Raw genomic sequence first — 16,145 nt, 5'->3', positions numbered from 1 at the left:
ATGTGATGACATCAATTATTTGGCAATCATAATTTATTCGAACAGTCTCCATCATAATTTGTCGCAGTTAAGAAAGTTCGACAAAAGAAACATGCACTCCTGTCGAACGAATAAAAATATTGTCGATCTTAAGAACATATCTCCTTTCTGTCGTTTCATTACACGTCACAATGTTTATTTATTTTTTTGCTTTTGTCGAATAAACGTGGGTCAATGGAAACCTGCCTATTATTGCACTGTTCGATCAATTACTGTCCTTTCAGCAACATAGGCTACGGCCTAGCCTAACAATCAGCAAGCATTTTATCGTTAACATTGTTATTATGGCTCTGTGTTATTTCGCCGTATCGAGGTTTGGTTTAAATGTGTGCTTCTCCTTTAAGCATGAAGATGGGCGTGTACTACTCAAGTTGACCTCGACGAAGAGGACTGTTCGACTTCAAACTAGTTCACCTGTCAGCTGCGTCTTTGACATAATATTCCTAGTTACACTGCAACTTTTTGGTTTTTTAAAGTATCATACCTTTATCGACTGTAGAACAGGGGGAGGCACTATAGAAACCCACGTCGTAAACAGGATTATGGAACCTTTAGCGAAACGGTATCTATTGTCATGGCTGTTTGTGGCTTCAAGTCTTCAGGTGACGAGTTTGCATTTTGCGGAGGCGACTTACATATGTACAGCCTACCTGAATGTGTCGTTTATTGATTCTGTAAACAACGAAACCGTATGGCGACAAGAAGAAAGCGGACTATATGGACAACAATCTCCTAAAGTCACAGTGATGGGCGACGTGTATTTACCTGATCCGATTTACAGTTGCGAAAGTAATACTTTTTATGATGTACCCAGTGGATCGAAGGGCTGGATCGCCTTAATTCAACGCGGCCAACTATGTTCTTTTTCAGAGAAGATCAATGTTGCGGCCAGTAAAGGAGCTATTGCTGCTGTAATTTTTAATGATCTTGGTACAGACAATCGAGTCATCCAAATGTCGCACCCAGGTATGTAGCCTACATCACGATTGGCAGGCAACTCGGCTATATGTTAGCCCATAGACGTTAACTACCTTTAGCGTCTTCACGAAGGTATCTTTCTGGCCGGAGGAGTTTTGTTATTAAGAGCCCGACACTCGTTCTGGAAGTTTACATGCATTGCTTGCGGTACGGTTCTGGAAACATATGGAATGTATCTTTCATATAAGCGAGAAATAATAATACAAACAAAAGGTTAAATGACTACACACGTTTTTATAGGGTTAGTGTTCCACCCGGTCATATCTCCATTTACAGCGCTTGTTTACGTAAAACAGGCGGAAAGCAGAGCCCACCTGTGTTAATTACCTAGCATGATCGAACACATGTGCGTAAGGGTAACTGGGGAGGAAGTGTAGTTCGTCAGCTTTGTGTATGGATCTGTGCAAACATGTTAGTGTACCTTTTAACGTACTTATTATTTCTCGTTGATATTTCTTGTGACATCACAAGCGATTGTTATTAACGTTTCTAAACGTTAAAACAGAGCGTCGGCATTGTAGTTAGCATGGTCCCACTGGTCAACGGTGTTTATAACTGACAACTCCTAAATATGCACTATGCAAAAATCGCTCGCAATATCCTGGTTGCTAAAATTATAATTGTCACAAAATAAGCTAGTGTAGAGAATCATTGTACCATCTAAACCGCTGTGAAAAATATTGTAATTTCAGCTGTTTGAAGCTGGTGTACAAAACCGAAAGTATAAGACGAAAAAACGAAACTTAAGAACGGGAAGCATATAAACATCGCATATAGAACATATCTACAGCTTCTTTAACTTGCTTTCAATTAGAATGAAACATTATATAACTCACTCTTCTATGTGAATGTGGTTCAGTCACCCAAAAATGTAACTATTGCAGAATGCTTTGTTAATAATGCCTTGGGTTCTGGAGAACAACTCTACATGTGTTCCACTTCATTCACCAATACTTTATTAGATTTTTTTATGAAACGATCTCATAGCCTAATGGTTAAGACAAGTTGGTTGAAACCATCGTTTATAGTTAAATTCTAATGTTCACTGAATAACTTTTTAAGAGTCTACATCTGGAAATGATTTGCAAAATTGGTTCCCTCTGCTAACAATTCTGAAGAAACCCTCTGTAGGCCTACACTTGTCTCATTATGTAGCATAGCCTTGAAGTAAACATGGTAGCCCGTCTTTCCATTCTGCCTGCTCTTTCTACCATTATTTCTACAATTTAGACACTTAAAGCTGCAGTAACTTTTTGCATCCATATTCACATAGAAATGTGTTATAGATCTGTCATTCTCATTGAAAGTCTAAGAAGTTGTACGTCTTCTATGTGCACTATTTCTATGCATCCCATTAAGTTTAGTTCTTTCATCTTTTACTTTTGGTTTTGTACACCAGCTGAAAATACAATATTTTAGGTTATGTAAAAATATATTTGTGGTTTAGATGGTACAATGATTCTCTACACTATACTTGCTTGTTTTGTCACAAACTGAAATTAAGCTAACTACTAGAATTTCAGCGACCAGAAAATTGTTATTTCTGCACAGTGCATCTTTAATTAAGTGGTATTGACTTGCTGAAAAACAATAGTAATTCACACAGGTTGTACATTAATCCATGTGGCGTGGTGTGTCATGATTTTAACTGAAACCGCAATTAACCTTATTTGTCCCTATGAACTGTACAGTGACTCTGCTAATTTAGGGAATACGGACAACATTTATGAAATGTTGTTTCTGTTTGGATGAGTCACATGGTTGTCAGAAACGAGGGGCCTCTGTTCTAGTGTGATAAGTGTGATAAGTAAGGTTTGAAGCCAACTGTGTGTAAACATCTAAATAGTACTGTACTCAGAATTATAATTAAATTCTATTTAAGTACTTGTTAACCTAAAAAAAGTCTGAAATATTCCAAGTTGAAGTTGTTGGCTAAAACAATTGAGCAACGGTCTTGTTCAACATCGCTCATCTGTGCTTGACTGGTGTAAGCTTTATGCACCAGTTGTCATTTACAATTAGATAATTTTCATTGTGTTGAATCCAACTAGAAATTAACATTAAGTCCTAACACTTATTGAGACAGGCTGGATGACAACCTGTGTAATGGATCATTCTATTGTTTAAAACTGTGAAGCTGTGTGCTTTCACAGAAAACAATACACATTGACACTGTAATATTCCATAACAAGTGGAGTTTGTCTACACATGAGGATCTGGACAAGGAAATCATCACGAAATCGTCTGTAAAACCCTAACCGTGTGACCTACTAACTCATAAGTACCACCAGGCAGTCGTCTGAACTCTGTCACGGGTTTCCTCATTTCGAAGAGGTCTTCTCACAAAACTCACCCTCTAGACCAAACCGTTGGAGCTACTAACTCATGTCACCAATATCAAAAGGGTAGACCCCCAAACACGAAGGTGTCTGTTCTTCTCTATGATGCACACGAAAGTAACCCAGTACCGGACTGTAAAAATTGCAGCAAGTTCATATGGGTTAAAATGTGCCACAAATAACGTGACCGAACATGGTTCAAAAATATGTATCCCCCCCCCCCCGAATTCTTATCTCATGGATATAGGACAGACACTTCAAAACCTTATCCTTATTTTATATATTTTTTTTTTATTTAACCTTTATTTAACTTACGATTCATTTTTTGTTGTTGCAGTAAAGGCCAAATTCAATGTTTCATCAAATACATTTTATATATACCTGGTGGCCAACTACAAGAAACATCTGACCTCTGTGATTGCCAACAAGGGTTTTGCCACCAAGTACTAAGTCATGTTTTGCAGAGGGGTCAAATACTTATTTCCCTCATTAAAATGCAAATCAATTTATAACATTTTTGACATACGTTTTTCTGGATATTTTTGTTGTTATTCTGTCTCTGACTGTTCAAGTAAACCTACCATTAAAATTATAGACTGATCCTTTCTTTGTCAGTGGGCAAATGTACAAAACCAGCAGGGGATCAAATACTTTTTTCCCCCACTGTAGGTTGGAGTCATTAAAACTCGTTTTTCAACCACTCCACAAACTTATTAACAAACTATAGTTTTGGCAAGTCGGTTAGGACATCTACTTTGTGCATGACACAAGTAATCTTTCCATAATGTTTTACAGATGGAGTATTTCACTTATAATTCACTGTATCACAATTCCAGTGGGTCAGAAGTTTACATACACTAAGTTGACAATGCCTTTAAACAGCTTGGAAAATTCCAGAAAATGTCATGGCTTTAGAAGTTTCTGACAGGCTAATTGACGTCATTTGAGTTAGAGGTTTACCTATGGATGTATTTCAAGGCCTACCTTCAAATTCAGTGCCTCTTTGCTTGACATCATGGGAAAATCAAAAGAAATCAGCCAAGACCTCAGAAAACAAATTGTAGACCACCACAAGTCTGGTTCATCCTTGGGAGCAATTTCCAAATGCCTGAAGGTGCCACGTTCATCTATACAAACAATAGTATGCAAATATAAACACCATGGCACCACGCAGCTGTCATACTGCTCAGGAAGGAGACTCGTTCTGTCTTGTAGAGATTAATGTACTTTGGTGCGAGAACTGTGTTATCAATCCCAGAACAACAGCAAAGGACCTTGTGAAGACGCTGGAGGAAACGGGTACAAAAGTATCTATATCCACAGTAAAACGAGTCCTATATCGACATAACCTGAAGGGCCGCTCAGCAAGGAAGAAGCCACTGCTCCAAAACCACCATTAAAAAAAGCCAGACTACGGTTTGCAACTGCACATGGGGACAAAGATCGTACTTTTTGGAGAATTGTCCTCTAGTCTAATGAAACAAAAATAAAGTTGTTTGGCCATAATGACCATTGTTATGCTTGGAGGAAAAAGGGGGATGCTTGCAAGCCGAAGAACACCATCTCAACCGTGAAGCACGGGGGTGGCATCATCATGTTGTGGGGGTGCTTTGTTGCAGGAGAGACTGGTGCACTTCACAAAATAGATGGCATCATGAGGAGGTAAAATTATGTGGATATATTGAAGCAACATCTCAAGACATCAGTCAGGAAGTTAAAGCTTGGTTGCAAATGTGTCTTCCAAATGGACAATGACCCCAAGCATACTTCCAAAGTTGTGGCAAAATGGCTCAAGGACAACAAAATCAAGGTATTGGAGTGGGCATCAGAAAGCCCTGACCTCAGTCCTATAGAACATTTGTGGGCAGAACTGAAAAAGCGTGCTTGAGCAAGGAGGCCTACAAGCCTGACTCAGTTACACCAGCTCTGTCAGGAGGAATGGGCCATCAGTAACACCAGCTCTGTCAGGAAGAATGGGCCAAAATTCACCCAACTTATTGTGGGAAGCTTGTGGAAGGCTACCCGAAACATTTGACCCAAGTTAAACAATTTAAAGGCAATGCTACCAAACACTTATTGAGTGTATGTAAACTTCTGACCCACTGGGAATGTGATGAAAGAAATAAAAGCTGAAATAAATTATTCTCTCTACTATTATTCTGACATTTCACATTCTTAAAATAAAGTGATGACTAACTAACCTAAGACAGGGTATTTTTACTAGGATTAAATGTCAGGAATTGTGGAAAAACTGACTTTAAATGTATTTGTCTAAGGTGTATGTAAACTTCCAACTTCAAAATATGTGTGTGTGTGTGTGTGAGTGTGTGTGTGTGTGTGTGTATTTTTTTTGTGTACCTACAGGGGTCCTAAAATTCAAAATCTAATGGTCATAAAATGTGTCAATTTGCCATCTTAAAACAATTCCATATGTTAGCTTAGTAGATATTGTGAGCTATGGGCTTAGACTTACAGGGGTTTAAATGGATAGTCATTGGCTCAATGACTGGAAGTCAATGGGAACACCTAGCATGTCATTGCGCTAGAAGCAATGCACCCCTCACCCTTGCCACCACTGCTGGGGGAAAAAATACTATGGGAAACACGGATACTTTGCAATAGATATGTTTTCACATTAAATTACACCATATTCTTACATTGCTCATTAAATATTTTTGATAGACACATTAGGCCTATAGTGAAATTCAGTTGAGGGCACTTGGGGGCATATTTAAGGCCCAGCCTGTATATGTGTCTGAGGATAGTGTGATGTTTCCTCATACTTTGTTTTCCCCCTGGTTACAGGAACAGAAGGTATGGTTGCCATCATGATTGGTCACCGACGGGGCATGGAGATTGTTGAGCTAATCAGGCAAGGGATTCCGGTCTCGATGACTATTGAAGTGGGCAAGCAGCATGGTCCCTGGATGAGCCACTACTCGGTCTTCTTTGTCTCCATCTCCTTCTTCGTGGTAACAGCAGCCACTGTGGGCTACTTCATCTTCTACTCAGCCCGCCGCCTCAACAGCGTTCGTCTACAAAACCGCAAACAGGTCAGTCTCCAGTCTCTCGAACAATGATGACAATTATTTACCCTGAATTATATATATTACTCCCTGTTTAAATAAAGGTAAAATAAAAAAAAATCTGTGGTTTGTGATGAAACAGAATACTGCAGCACTATCGCCTTTTGATCTGTAGAACAATATGACTGGGGAAATTCCACTGGAAACAGTTGTTTTCCTTTCCTGCGTCAAACATACCTTCTCTTATGTGTGTTTCAACGAACTGGAAACATTATGGAACATGTAGTTGGGCTACAGTTTGGGGTGTGTCAGCATTCCTCAGCCATACAGAGGGAGTCAGGTGAAACTAAAATAAAGACAACATTTCCTGTTGAGTCAGTGTCTGTGACTGCTCATCTATGTAGAGGTGATTCATCTATACTGTTAATCACCTGATTGTTGCATGACATGGATCCAGCCAACCAGAGAGAACCCCTGGTCAGCAATGTATTTTATTATAATATTTGATGTTTTCCTGTTTTCTGCCTTTGGGATCTTTTGCTTTAGCTTCTTTCTGAAATCTGTGTTGTTGGGATAGAGCGGCAGTGAGTTTCCCTTCTGAAATATGAAGGGATGGTAGGCGTCCTGACTTGTACTGGTTTTCTTTCAGATCACACCTTGTGTTTTGTCTTTTACAGTTCTTTACCCTTACAGCTTTGCACACGTTCTTTGTCTGCAGGTGTCTGTCCCAAACAGCTTGTTTAATTCTCTTTATATTCTTTTAACACAAGAACCCTGCAGGAAGAAGGATAACTTTCTATGTCTAAAGGTTTTGTCCGATTGTATTCACTGAGTGTAACTGAACTGTCAGGCTTATATGGTGGAGAAAAGTTGACTATGGGAAGAATGCTCAGTTCCACTCAATGGTAGCGTTTCCAAAATACCTTTGAACCTGCTGCTGCGCAACAAGTATTTCCACTTCATCTGATTTGATCTGGGCTGTTATGCAAGGTAAAACCACTCACGTAAACAGGCCCATGATTTTCAAAGTTACAGTACTTTTTTTCAGCACTGTTTACTCCTGCATATAGGGGGTAACCTTGACTTTGAAGACTGACTGGTCTCAAGTGCTTGCTTGCAGGCTCTGTTAACTTATTAGCAGTGTACCACATATTGTCCTTGCTTCATGATCACTCCCAGAAGCAGTGAAGCTGTGTGTTGTCTGAAGCACCCGGTGGTCTAAGGGGCGTCTGTTCACATGTGGCTGATTATCCGATGCTTTCTGCAGGGAGGCTGGGTAGACGGACTGATACAGAGAAGTGTATTTTTGAGTGGGTAGCTGAGCAGTTAGAACAGAGCTGACTTCGCCCACTGAGCTAGGACCTTATGCTCAGAGGGTACAGGGCACCATTGTTCAGGCTGTAATCATATGCAAAACTCCAGCTTCGTGCTCGCCCTGTGAACTAGAATGACCGCAACATGCCTCCCTCAAATCTACATATCGGTCAAGTGAACATGCAACAGTATTCACTTTAATATCTGCCCCTTTAAGGATTATGAAGAATGTTGTCAAGCATCAAAACCGTCTGTGCTATGTTAGTCTTTGATATCCAAAACCAAACTCTTTCTATACTGAACAAAAACACTTCATGTTGCGAATATGTTGGCCCAATGTTTCATCAGCTGAAATAAAGATCTCAGAAATGTTCCATATTCACAAAAAGCTTATTACTCTCATTTTGTGCACAAATTTGTTTACATCCCTGTTAGTGAGCATTTCTTATTTGCCAAGATAATCCATCCACCTGACGGGTGTGACACATCAATAAGCTGATTAAACAGCATGGTCATTACACAGGTACACCTTGTGCTAGTTTTGTCACACAACACAATGCCAAAGATGTCTCAAGTTTTGAGGGAGGGTGCAATTGGCGTGCTGACTGCAGGAATGTTCACTGGAGCTCTTGCCAGAGAATTGAATGTTAATTTCTCTACCATAAACTGCCACCAACATCGTTTTAAAGAATTTAGCAGTATGTCCAACTGGCCTCACAACCACAGACAACGTGTAACCACACCAGCCCAGGACCTCCACATCCGGCTTCTACACCTGGGGGATCGTCTGAGACCAGCCATCCGGACAGCTGATAAAACTGTGGGTTTGCACAACTGAAGAATTTCTGCAGAAACTGTCTCAGGGAAGCTCATCTGTGTGCTTGTTGTCCTCACCAGGGTCTTGACCTGACTGCAGTTTGGCGTCGTAACTAACTTAAGTGGGTAAATGCTCACCTCCAGCGTGCCAGTGGCCATCGAAGAAGTGTGCTCTTCATGGATGGCATTTTATGGTGTGGGTGAGCAGTTTGCTGATGTCAACGTTGTGAACAGAGTGCCCTGTGGTGGTGGGTTATGGTATGGGCAGGCATAAGCTGTATCACCCATTGAGCATGTTTGGGATGCTCTGGATCGACGTGTATTACATCGTGTTCCAGTTCCCGCAAATATCCAGCAACTTATTACAGCCATTGAAGAGGAGTGGGACAACATTCCACAGGCCACAATCAACAGCCTGATCAATCCTCTGCGAAGGAGATGTCGTACTGCATGAGGCAAATGTTGCTCACACCAGAAAAGTACTGATTTTCGGGTCCACGTCCCTACTTTCTTTTTTTTGTTTTTTGTGTCTGTACCCAACAGATGCATATCTGTAGTCCCAGTCGTGAAATCTATAGATTATGGGCCTAATGAATTTATTTTAATTGACTGATTTACTTATGAACTGTAACTCAGTATATGTTTGTTCAGTGTATATCACAGAAAACATATACATAATGATGACATTTTCCAGAGAATCCTCAAAGCTAATATTGTCCCTGACTCATCCTGTGTCTCCTAAATCCCCTTACATAACGTTGACTCTTCCTGTGTGCCATTGTGCACATTATGTCTTGTTGCCATGGGGAGGCTGCATGAGCACAGAGTGAGTAGTCTTTAATTGTGTATGTACAATATGTCCAAAGCATGATTTTATTGTGTTTTCCAAATTATAGTTTTAGAATTGAACAGAATTGAATCTGTCAGACTGTCCCTCCAGGATTATTTATGCCTAATAGGAAAAGTCCCTGATCTATGTAAATCTGCTGTTTTGCCATCCTATATGCAAGCTGATGTAACGTTTCCAATACATGATCTCAGAGGAACGGCTTAATGACACAGGCAAGGGCTCCTCTAATGAACGCTCTGCTTCTCCCAGATCACCAATGTTCTCTAACATGACCTCGTCGCATACGGTTCTCTTGCTCCTCCTTATTTCAGTCATTTCTGGTCACAGTATAGGAAATTAAAAAATGAATTGTTGGTGCAAAATGTTTGCTTTGTTGTTGCATTGTAGTTATTACATAGTGATGTTTTTCAGTTGTCCACCCACTTAGTGGGTTGCTAAACTTGTTTGATGTAAATGAATTGTCAGAGGAAGCAGATGAATAATGTAATTTAAACACTAGAATGCTCATGTTCTAATACTGAACACGTTCTTCTTTCCAACAGAAACGTCTCAAGGCGGAAGCCAAGAAAGCCATTGGTCAGCTGCAAGTCCGGACTGTGAAACGGGGAGATGAGGTAAACATGTTCAAGTACAATACGGATGTGTTGATGGTTATTATTCATCACTTTGAGGATCATTTGAAAAATATGGTTGTTTCAAACTGGTAACACATGGCATATGCAATTTTTACTGATGTGTGTTGTATGGTTGTTGTTCTGAGGACATGCACAGTATTGTAAGCTTCTGCTTTAACCCATTACTCAGACTACTGCACATTTAAACAATTTTGCTTTGTTGGTCTACATATGGGGAAGTAACTGTCTGTTTGTTCCCCCCCAAAACCATGCTGATCAGTATCAAATGCAATGTTCAATGGTTGCCTCGGACCACAGGCTCTTATGAAGACTACATACATGTATGCTCAGTGTCACCACTAGGGCTGTTGTGACGTATTACCGTCAAACCGGCAGTCATGACCTCAGTAAATTACCACGTGACCATTGAGTCACGGTAATCTCCTCTAATGCACTCAGGACATGCGTTGGTAGTACCCTAATGACCATCAGGTCCTAATGGCCTGGTACTCATGGGTCTATTGTCCCTCTAACACATCAAACACTTATCAAAACAGTATCATGCTTTTACAACTCACCTCACTGGGGTGATCAATTTGAAGAAAGAACTTCAAAGCAGTTTGAAGCGGAGTGTAAAACATGGTCATTGTGGATGTTTTAAAGCCTAACACAACAAAATGGACAACGCTTTCTAAGGTGGTGATTCATTCAAAACACTCATATGCATATTGGAGGTTTTGCATAGGCTTATGAGCCCAAGTTGTGCTGTTATACAATACTTAGCCCATTACAAATGGCAGGAAAAACACAAAATAAAGCTGATTTAAGATGTCTTTGGCACATTGTTTAATTTTGGGAGTATAGGCTAGACCAAATGTTAGTAATTGCCTATGAGTGTGGACTGTATTATTATCGATACTGGATGGACTGGTTTCCTTATGCTACGCTCCAAACTTTCTATCCATGAGTCTGGGAGAGAAAGTATAGCCCTAGGCGAGGCTGTTGGTTCATTGATTGTGCAAGGTGGCTTACAATTGTGGTGATTTTGAATAGCACAGTAATAGCTCCTCGAATAGTGTTTGACGTGTGGAGTGAAATAAGTGTTCTTGTATTTAGTCCTCTGCTGCTCCTATTAAGCACATCTCTGCTATAAAACAAAGCGCAGCCACCATTCGCTATTCCAGTGCATATGGATGACATGTCTTTTTCCCCTGCCCCTGTTCCTGTTCCTGCCCCTGTTCCTGTTCATTTGATAATGGGCAGTTGTGAACCAAAACTAATTTCACATATTAGTAAAGATGAGATTAAACTGAGAATAGTTTGATGGCTGAAAATATGATCACTTGATGAGAACAGCTGTGCAGCCTGAGGTAAGGAACGGAGCGAAAGCTTTTTTTCTGACTTTCTCAAATCATCAATAGCCTATAGTCGCATCATGCAGCCCATGTTTTGATGTCTAAGGTTTGTATGATTCACAACTACAGTTGCCAAGTAACTCTAAATATAGTGTATACCTGTTTCAATTGAATACTTTTATGCTCAACGTAGCCACTTCATATGCGCACTTGCGCCGGAATATCCTGTCTATTTAATTCAGCTAAGTTCAATTATATACTTCTTACTATAAAATCATAAAATAATGGCAAGGGACTTACAAGCATATCTTGTCAGCTAAATGAACAAGCCTACAGCCTATGGCATGGAGCATAGACAGATAACAACATGCAGTGGATCAATTTATATTCTGTTCTCTAAAATACATTTTATTCATATCCTAATATTTCTTTAGACCTGGCTAAAATAATCGATTTATTGTGAGGGTGTATATTAAATTGATTTATTAGACGTTTTAAATGTAGATGTTCCAAAGGCGCACATCCATGGCTTGAATACAGCTTGGAGATGCTAAAGTTGTTTATGTTTAATGGTCAATTACCGTGAGACCTGCAGTCTTTTGCATGACAATAACCAGCTGACAAAATGTCATGACTGCCACAGCCCTAGTCACTACAATGTATTATTGAACATGTTTTTCAGGAGACTGGGCCTGATGCTGACACCTGTGCAGTGTGTATTGATGCTTACAAGTCTGGCGACGTGCTGACCATCCTCACCTGCAAGTAAGTGCCTAACTGCAGTGGCTTGTTGCTAGTTTTAATATTGTCACATGGAGTACAGTAGGCCTACCCCTGTCTATTACAATTCCCTTCATTTTGTGAGGTCATCATGATTCTCGTTTGTTTTTGTTTTTTCTTTCCAGTCATTTCTTCCACAAGACCTGCATCGAGCCCTGGCTATTGGAGCACAGGACATGCCCCATGTGTAAATGTGACATCCTCAAGGCCTTGGGAGTAGAGGTAGGCAACTGTATCTTGCATCATGTCCTCTGCATTACCCTGTACTTTGAAATAACCTTTGCCTGTCATTCACTGAAGTTCTTGATTTAAAAACTCTTATAGATTAAACAATATTTACACTGCTAGTGCCATTGTTTAAGGACATGGCAAACATGCTAGATTGCAAGTTGAAATGCCTGTAGTGGGACCAGAAATGGCTTTGTTTTTATGAAAGTGATGCTAGTCAGTCCACTTGTATCCCCCTGAGCAGCAGCCGGAGGAGGAGCATCCCAGTCATCAAGTAACCATGCCTCCAGACATGAGGTCCTACCCTAGCGTCCCCGTCCCAGATGACACCCGCGGTGAGACAGCCTCCTCAGGCTATGCCTCCTCAGGCTATGCCTCCGTACAGGGCACAGAGAAGCACAGCAGCCCAGCAGACGAGACCCACACATTTGAGAGTAAGACACAGCATTCACATTCGGAGGCAAATTATTTTGATGAAGTGATGAAGTCTTATAACATCACATAAATAGCTTTGAGAGCTTTTTCACATAAGCATTGTCTATAGACATAAGGGGGACTACTGTAGTTCAGTTGGCAGTGGTACTACTTTGTGCATGTTCTTTGGAAGATGCAGGCTTTCACATTACTGTGATAATGTGTTGAAGCCGCAACCCTGCTCAAGACATATTGTGTGAATTTTGCCACCCATGTTTTTTAAATTCTAGTGGTTAGATATTCCCGTTAATGAATTTCAGATACTTTTTTTTATCTAGTTAGTTTGATTGCTGCAAGTAGATTTCAACGAGTCCACTACAAAGTCTATTCCTGATCAAACAACCAGTATTGTTACTGTCTGGGGCTGAAGTGCCTCTCAGTTTCCCTCCTCTTTAGCTTGCTTATCCATTGACCTCTGTATGAGCCATTGTGCCAAAATAAATATTGACCAGCAGGTTGGTTCTTGTACGGTTTGCTAGCAGCACTTATGAGGCTTGACTGACTGTAATCATGTTTGTGTTGCAGCGTTGGGGAACTATCCTGACCCTGGGTCAGTCCAGGTGGCCATCCAGCCCCATTATGACAACCTGGCCTTCGAGGGCGACTCACAAAACCAACTGGCACCCCGGACATGAACAGCATCCTCACTCCACGCACTGGAGCATGGCTAATGGGACTTGCACCACAATCAATTACATTCAAAGATGTTTCCTGTGGTCATGAAGCAAGTGAAACCAGGAGTGTGGGTCTGAGATTATTCATAGGAAAAGAGGCCTCAACCTACCTATGCATATCATTTTAACATTAAATTGATGAGGCAATTCTTCGATGCACTTACCACCATATAAGTTAGGAAATTGTCATGTTCACTCTTGTTTAATTCCGATTTATTTTAATTGTACTTTTTAATGATTTATTTGATTACGTTTCTTGAGGTTTAATTCCTTCAGTCAATGGCTCAGTTAGTTACATGTTTTTTATAGCTAATTTCACACCCACAGTTTACTGGGATTAGACTACTCTCCATGTGTTTGTTTTTAATGGGGTATTATAGGTGACAGTTCTCATGACAACGAAAGTTTGAGGTGATATGCAAATTCTGTTTCAAAGACCCTTACATTTAGAAGCGTACAATAATGCAGTAGTTAGTGTAAGGCATTTTCTGATAAGATTTCCAGCTTTGAAAATTCTGCTACTATTTTTTGCGTGGCAAATTACTTTGACAGCAAGCACACTGCTATACAAAGCTCAGTTTTACCTCTGGTATGTGTCTAAGCATTGATTTGATTTCAATCATAAGCATAGGATGTTAGTGTCTCTCGAACAAACCTTGGTTTGCCTTGTCTAGCAGAGGACAGCATAAGATTATGTGAGGAACATTCCAGTTTCGAAATATAGATTTGTCTCATTGTTGTTAATTGAATGTACATGTGAATTTGGTTTGCCACTTGTTAGAGGTAAATCCCAAAATGAGGGTCTGCTTCCTCCTCCTGTATGCTTGTGACATTACAATTACTTAGGTGCCCTGGCACACACCCCTGCCCAGCGCTTCCTGATCTGTAGCTACATGTCTTTTTATTTAAAAAATGTGTCTTATGAGTTTGATGCATGTTAGGAGTGGTATTTTAACTTGGAAATACGAGTCTGGGTATGGGAGTAAGAGCATCTATGTAAACCCCCTGGCTTCATGCAAATATTTGTACATCTGTTTCAGTAACTACCTGTGCTTTTTGGGTGTGTGCCTTAAAATTATTCACCAGTGAAAGATATATTCCATGCCATCCTACTTTAATAGAAAAATGCAATGAGTTCACTGTATATTTTCAACTAGATTGTGCATGCACTTCACATGAATTAGTTCATTAAATGTCAATACATGTCTCAGGTTTTAAACAAAAGAAACTGGTCTTAACCTTGTTCAGCCTTTCCAGAGTAAATGTCTAAGTATTTTTGCTTAAATAATGGACAAAGGTTCATTTTATTTTACTCAGTTATGTGGGAAATGTACTAAACTGGTATATATTAATAAAATACTTATTGTAAATACATTTTTGTTTGATCAAAATATTGCTTGGTGTTAATTTGTTCATTTTGTTTGTAAAAGGGATTAAACATGTTCTGATCTTCATTCACTAGTGATGCAATTAATTGTTAGAAAAGGCCATGCTCACCTCACAGTTGGTGAGACATCTGGAATTCTGTGAAAAAAAAGTTAATTGGGCAAATAGGCAGGGAAGGGTAATGGCATTTTAGTGGTATTTGCTGTAAGGCTGCCCTGTTGGCTGTTATTTAATTTTTCTAATTATAATGCAAAAATGAGGGACATTATTAGTATTCATAGTCAGTCAATTATATCAGCTGCACTTCACCGTAGACAGACCACATATTTGTCAGTGTTGTGTTTGAGACCACCTAAAGCGAGACGAATTCAAGACAAAGACTGGAATAAATCGAGTCAAGACCGAGACCAGAAAAATACGAGTCCATTTCAAGAACATGATTGGAATTATGTGAAATCGCCACAATAATTCAAAATGTCCAGTATTTGTGTTCATATTTGAGAACAACATGGATTCTTTGGACATTCAGAATAGGAAAACGATGCTTGCTGAGGGACAATAGAGCCACTCAACAAATTCTTACTAACCCAAACAGTGAGGAACAATGGGCCTTCTGCTACTTCAGAGAAAGGCTAAGGGTTTAAAAAATTATAAAATTATTTTCAATGATGTTCTGATTTAATCTCTTCCGTTTTTGTTAGAAAGGATTAACACTGAATAGAAAATATCCAATCAGGATTTTTCTTTGTTGGTCTCTGGGGAGATAAATCTAGCTAAGTCAGCCATTGGCTAGGCCATCAGAAGCGAGATAAAGGCATCTGCCATTCAACTTTATTAGTGCAACATTTTAGAGTGACATTGGAATCAACCAATCATATTTTGATTTAATGGATGGGACCGTTTTTACAAAAATGTATGTAAACTTCTGCCTTCTTGAAGGCCAACCGGTAACTGCGCAGTAGGCTCTATGCATTATACCGCCTCCAACGTTCTAATTTACTTCCGATCGGGTTGATGGTTTCCGGAGCGTGTTCTGCTATTCTTTTTATCATTAGCTTACTAGCTATCGTCGATGCATTTCTGACTGAAATAGTTCGCAATGACTACGTTTAAATTACAGCCCCGCGAAGGAGGTGCTAATGAACATTGTTCAGTGCCGCTGTGTTAATTTTCTTTCAAATGTAATGGTATTGTGAGCTTGCATCGTTTCCCGGTCGATGTTGAGCTCAGAAAAAGGTGGTTGGTGGCAGTACGTCGAGACAACTTTGCTGT

At 39.9% G+C, this 16,145-nt stretch overlaps 1 protein-coding gene across 1 annotated transcript; it reads left to right on the top strand.

The window, feature by feature from the left end:
- Nucleotides 1-454: 454 nt before the first annotated feature.
- rnf128a (ring finger protein 128a) lies at nucleotides 455-14,861 on the top strand. The gene is made up of 7 exons (NM_001140172.1): nucleotides 455-1,005; nucleotides 6,162-6,409; nucleotides 9,905-9,976; nucleotides 12,014-12,096; nucleotides 12,237-12,333; nucleotides 12,584-12,773; nucleotides 13,339-14,861. The coding sequence occupies exons 1-7, from the start codon at nucleotides 582-584 to the stop codon at nucleotides 13,446-13,448; spliced, it is 1,224 nt and encodes a 407-aa protein (NP_001133644.1). The 5' UTR covers nucleotides 455-581; the 3' UTR covers nucleotides 13,449-14,861.
- Nucleotides 14,862-16,145: the final 1,284 nt, after the last annotated feature.

This window comes from Salmo salar, chromosome 13 (genome assembly GCF_965601325.2).
Source record: "Salmo salar chromosome 13, fSalSal1, whole genome shotgun sequence".
Lineage (NCBI taxonomy): Eukaryota > Metazoa > Chordata > Actinopteri > Salmoniformes > Salmonidae > Salmo > Salmo salar.
The sequence above is the reverse complement of the archived record's forward strand: the minus strand, read 5'-3'. Positions and strand labels throughout refer to the sequence as shown.

Excerpts from the sequence above, each read along its gene's own strand:
- rnf128a (NM_001140172.1), top strand. The coding sequence starts at position 582 with ATGGAACCTTTAGCGAAACGGTATCTATTGTCATGGCTGTTTGTGGCT. Across the intron at positions 12,097-12,236 it reads CTGACCATCCTCACCTGCAA|TCATTTCTTCCACAAGACCT; the intron begins GTAAGTGCCTAA and ends TTTTCTTTCCAG. Across the intron at positions 12,774-13,338 it reads CGAGACCCACACATTTGAGA|CGTTGGGGAACTATCCTGAC; the intron begins GTAAGACACAGC and ends TTTGTGTTGCAG.